At 35.1% G+C, this 6,000-nt stretch overlaps 1 protein-coding gene across 1 annotated transcript in view; it reads right to left on the bottom strand.

Moving 5' to 3' along the window:
- Positions 1 to 320: 320 nt before the first annotated feature.
- Positions 321 to 6,000, bottom strand: part of LOC110023147 (cullin-3B-like) — a 29,794-nt gene continuing 24,114 nt past the window's right edge. Inside the window, exon 2 of the mRNA XM_020722413.1 lies at positions 321 to 2,547. Within this exon, the coding sequence (XP_020578072.1) occupies positions 504 to 2,547 (2,044 nt within the window). The 3' untranslated portion in view covers positions 321 to 503. The remainder of the gene's footprint in view (positions 2,548 to 6,000) is intronic.

The following is a 6,000-nucleotide window of genomic DNA, read 5'->3' as shown; positions in this document are numbered from 1 at the left end:
GCTAACTGTTTATTTAGCAGTTAGCCTTATTGGAGGTATCTGACACTCATAAGAAACAGTTGACCAAACAAATAAAATCCAACACTTAAGCAACCAGAATCACTTCACCATATTTGCACAGCATAAAAAAGACTAAATATATTTCAGGTCAACTCCACAAACCATGCATCCGGAAGAAAATTAATGTAAATTGATTTTATTTATGGGAGCATTAAAAAAACAAGTGAAGAAGGAAGGAAGATTCATATCATTGGCCCTGAATAACAGAGATGATGATAAGAGCATAAGCTAAGAACGATGAAAGCCTGTGGAAATCAAACTTGAAAGAGAATTGGCAGTTCTTTCTTTTTCCATCTTAAGCAAATAAGTCAAAAAAAGCAAAGGACAGAGAAGCTCCAGAGAGCAAGCGCTAGGAAAATATGCTTTAGATAATACACGAGAAACCAATGCACAAACAAATTAGCTCCACCTCTGTGAAACCATGTTCCCGTAAAATGGAGAACTTAGGCAAGATATCGGTACAACTTCCGGTCTGTCTTATCCCTCTCCAAAAACTCCCTCTCGATGAGTGATTCGATCCGTTTCTTGATCACGACGGGATTGGGAAGGAACCTCGACTGCAGCTGCTTTGTCACCTCCGCCACAATATTGTTGTGATCCAGAACTCGTCTGGACTTCATTATCCTCACAATGGCGGCCTCGATCTGCGGCTTCCTGTCCTCCTCCACCCTCTGGCGAGTCTCCTGTTTCTCGGGCTCCGACTCCTTCTGTGCCACCACCGTGCCAATCTTCACCTTGAAGAACTTGCTGGAAAACTTATCATTCACCATGAAAGTATCATCCTCAGCAATGTCTTTGCTCATGGGATCCTTACTGAGTACATTCTTACCCTTCACACACGCTAAAGATTGAAGACAGCGTTTCAGATCAGAAGCTGGGATCTCAGTGGCCTGCTCGATTTCTTTATAAGTCAATCGATCTGAACAATTGAATAACATCAAAATGCACATCTGATAGGTAGAGACGTTAAGCTCATGCTTCTGATTCTTGCCAAAGGTTGCTTTCAGATCAGCAGTGCCCATGTTAGTTTGCCATGTTAACCTCCTTCCTGTGTGAGTGCCCAAATAAAAAGTTCGGAACCTCTCGCAAACACCCAGAATCTCAGGTGGAAGGTTGCACGGAGCGATAGGTTGGGTTGGCCAAGATCCGGTTGTGAGAACTTGGACGGCTAGGCTTGGCCCATCTTGAGAATCAGAAGCTGACTGAGTTGCATAAAAACCCTGCATTGTGTCCTGGGAGGTCTTCATATCTGTAAACATTCCTTCTAATTTGGAAGTAAACTGATAACCACACTCTGTTTTAAGCTTAACAATCAGACTTCTCTCAGCATCATCAGAAACAGTTTTCCCAGAAAGGAGCCGCTTGGCCAAGTGTTGCTTGTAATATTTTTCAAAGACATCTTTCTCTTGAAGATAACGGAATAGCATCATGACTTTATCGAGGACAATCTCCACATCCTCTTCGCTGACCCCTTTCAGGCCTTTCCGGAGCTTGTCATCAACATACAGTGAAATGAACTCAGGAGATCTGTTATTCAAATTGATGAAATACTCAAAGGAGGAGTTGAGAGCATTTTGGAAAGTTTTGTCATTGTTAAATGCATCACTTATGATCTTGTCATGCTTGTCTTTCTCATTGAGAAGCCGCTGAACAAAGTCGACAGGATCCCTCAGTTTATCTGGATCAGTGACTAATTGCTTTCCAGTTTCTCGGAGATGCAAGGTCATCACTTCTCTAATTGTTGAGAGACCTTCGGGGACTCGACGGAACAAGTTGTACATTCTACTAAGATCGTCATACTTGTCATCCACAAGCATGTTTACAAGACCAGAGTTGTCCATGTGGACTAATCTCTGCATGTGATTTGCAATCATCTCAGTCTCAACCACATGAGTTATTTTTGTTTCAGTTTTTGCATCGAGATATTGAGAAACTCTCTCCATCTCTTCATTAAGCCGTCGCTCAGCTTTGTTCAGATATTCACCACAATCACAACATTCAATGAACTGTTGAGATTCGCCGCTGTAAAAACTAGCAGAAACTTCTAGAAAAGGCTTCTCGAAATCTTCTTGATAAACAGAAGAACCAAGATCCATTAACATTTTTGTTATATTTCTCATCAACCCACGGTTTATTACCTCGCCAGTTCGCTCTTTCTGAATGAGTTCAAGAAGTGTGCTGACCAACCTACTTTGGATCTTGCTGGAACGAATGATATTCTCTCTCCATAGATTCAATCCGAGCTCATGAACAGGTGTTTTATGAGAGCTAGGAACAAAGGTCCTATCCATGTACATCAAAATGTCTCGGATCATCTGCAACGCCTTGTTGTGATCGGCCCATTTTCTGTTAAGCTCTTCAAGAAAGAGACCGCCCTGAGCAGCCTCAATAGATTTTGACATTTCCTTTAGGTGCCATGTCATTGTAGTCACAAGGCCTGCGTACAGTTTTTCGCCATACTTGTGCAGCACCATATTGTAAGCATTCCTGAAATCAGGTAGGGTCAGCATAGAAATGTGTAATGATAGAAACATATCTGACAATATACATACCAATACATTATAAACAAACCCTTTTGTAGTTCATTAGTACAAGTACCACATAACTTTTAGCCATACAATTTGACTTGGAACCATGATTTGAGAATTGAGATCTAACTGTGTGAGAAGCGAGAATCATACCACAACATACCATATAACTTAGATTACCGTATGTAATGATTGGATTCAGATCTTTTAGGCAAGATCAAATCCGATGAGTTCTAATCATTCAAACTACTGATGACTACATGTCATTTTTCTTTATTCTCTCTACAACAGAATCATAAGGCGGGCCAGACCATTAAACTTTTTGAAACTAGACAGTATGTTTTAGCACTCTTTGTTAAGCTTACCAATGATCACTGCAAGGGGAACCTACCAGAAGAATTGAGCTCATACTTTATGATAGGAAATGAGCATTATTTGATGCATGGGTTATTCTTACTGAAGCTTGGGACAGGAACAATGTGCTTATGGAAGCCGTGTATCAAAAAGGAAAACCAATACTATAAAAGGCAATGTTAGGCTTAATCATAACACCCAAATATCAATTCATTTCTAGACCCATAGAAACCAGGACACAAACAAAATAATAAATAGCCATGATCCTATCACAAACATTTTTCTTCCTTCTGTTTAGGCATTGGCCCTCTTCGTGTCTACCAATTTGTTGGTTGTTCAATTGGGACTTCACATCTAAACAGTATTAACTGCAACTCAGCACTTTCACTAAGTCCATTTTTTTTTATTTTATCAATTAAAAACAATACATGATAATTCACCTCCCTTCAACGAGCAATTTTTATTTTTAATAAGAAAGCAATAGATGAGACCAATTTCAGACAATCTAGATTGGTTTGAACTCTTAAAGAATTTTAATAAGAGCAGGCCAAGTATTCTATTTTCGGTTCTATTTTTAACCAAAAATTGCTTGATCATTCAATTAAAAAAATTTTAAAAAAGAATTAGTTCTATAATAAGTGCTAAAGTAACAAAACCAAAACTAACTTGTAATCTCACTGCTAAAAAGTTCGAAGATCACAACTTTGCAATGAGTCAAAAGATGTCAATTTACCCTATTTCAATGTCAACGCCAAAAATGTATTCACAGTTGCTAAGCCATTTTATAGTATAAAGCAAATCAATATTGACAATTAATATAGATTATATGTAATATCAATAATACTTTTATAAAATAAAGCCTGGATTTAAATAAGACCAAAGGTTTAACTTAAAAATCAAACAAACTTTTATTTTAGAACATTTTCTGCTGGAATCTAATTCAACAAGTTGGCTCAAACTAAAGAAGGATTGAGTTGACCATGAATGCAATTGAACTTGTCTTGGGAATGGATTAAAGTTAATCGAGATTGGATGGAAATTCATAATCACGAGTAAATATATCATATCATATGATAGATAACAATAAATTTCATCCAGATTCAATAATACTTATTGAGTTGAGAATGAGAATGAGATCCCATTCACAATTAGGTATAGTGGATCACCTAAGAAAGAAAAAGAAAAAGAAAGAAGAATCATACCATCTATATTTTTATTGCTAACCACGGTAAACTTGAGTGCTCAAGTTCATTAAAAATAAATATTAGCTCCAGAAATTATCACACAAAAAGGTATAGATTAACTCAACCAAAGAAAAGATGGTACATAAAATGATATACTCAGTGCATTTTCTCCTACTTATCCGGTCCTCCAAAAATATGTGAAACCTACTCCAATGCAAAGTTATACATAACATATTTCAGTAACAAATAATTATTAACTGTATGAATTAAGATCATTTTACTAGTCATCAAATAGTAAGATAAAAAAATGAGGATGCCAGTAGTCAAGAAAATGAGAAAAGATGAATAATTTAAAAAAAAAAATCTTCATACTTCTAGAAAATACAATGAAAAAGAAAAAGAGCAAAAGCTCACTAATTGTTAATAGCAGGGATTGCAATCACTACAGAATCGAAACACAACCAAACAGGAGAACTATTACATCTTGTTTCTTATACAATTCCATCAATTATTTGGTCTTTCCAAATAGAACATGGCAATCACAAATAAATAAAGAAAAAAAAAACAAGAAAAAGGGCAAATGACTCTTAAAAACTTACCTTTTATGCATTGAAATCGATTCTGCAGGAGACGGTACGAAAAGAAGGGAAGCCTTATCCAAGAACAAAAAAATGATCACCTTGATTAAAATTAAATTGCCAGAGATTTTATGCTTCATCCAATTCTAACCTCACAATAGCACAAGAACCTCCTAATGTTTTGAGAAACTCATCCCCCTAAAGCTCAAAAAATGATATTTCCGTTACATGGACAATAATAAAGGAGGCTAGTTTTGAAAGGGGGCAAAAAGATTCAGTGTGTGATTTAAGAAGCGTATTATAGATTGAGAAGGTAATTTAGAAGAAATTTCTATCAATGTCAATTCACTTTTTTTAAGTTGTTTCCAATATATTCAGACTCTGTTAAAACTAAGAAAAATAAATGTCCAGTGCCTTTTTTATAGATTTAAATCACTAAAATTAAATATAGCAATTTCGTATTTAGATATCTAAGAGTTTATACTTTATATTCTGCTTCATTTAAATTGTCATTGTGTGGTAGGATGTGTTGCTATAGAGTTCCTAAAGTAGATCCAACCTGCAACGTAGCCCACAATACAACAAACATAAAATTCCAAAAGACACGAGCAATTTATATTAAACAAACATTCAAAACTTACAAGGACAAAAAAAGTTAAAATCCAATTCCACTGAAATATTTAAGACACGTAAGTAATTAAACAATAGAACTTATGAAAGAACATAGACGAAAGAAAAATAGAATGCAGCAAATTTGATAACATACAATCTCTCATTCAATTAATAATAAGAAAAAGAAAAATAAGTCACACAAAAATTAAACCACAAAATATTTAAGACCTGTAAGTAATTAAACAATAAAACTTATCAGGAACACAGATGAAAGAAAACTAGAATGCTGCAAATTTGATAACATACAATCTCTCGTTCAATTAATAATAAAAATAAAAAGAAGAGGAACAAAAAAAAAGAAAAATAAGTCACACAAAATTAAACCTCAACTTGTGTCTAGGTCAAGCACAAGTAGCTCTATACATCCACCAAAAGGTTACATGAACCATGAATTGGCCAACGTAAGAGATTATCAGCCTAAAATGAAAGATCAATTGAAACCTCTCATAGTATTTTTGTGCGTTATAAGCATACTTAAAAATCTATCTAAACAATCACTCGAATATAAAATAAGTTCCTGACAGACACCTAATTAAAATCCTAATATAACATAACAAAGAAAATAAAAAAAATCTAAATGCAAAAAAAATACATTGCACTACATTTCAAATTTTCCATGATAAT

Source organism: Phalaenopsis equestris, unplaced genomic scaffold (genome assembly GCF_001263595.1).
Source record: "Phalaenopsis equestris unplaced genomic scaffold, ASM126359v1 Scaffold000218, whole genome shotgun sequence".
Lineage (NCBI taxonomy): Eukaryota > Viridiplantae > Streptophyta > Magnoliopsida > Asparagales > Orchidaceae > Phalaenopsis > Phalaenopsis equestris.
The sequence above is the reverse complement of the archived record's forward strand: the minus strand, read 5'-3'. Positions and strand labels throughout refer to the sequence as shown.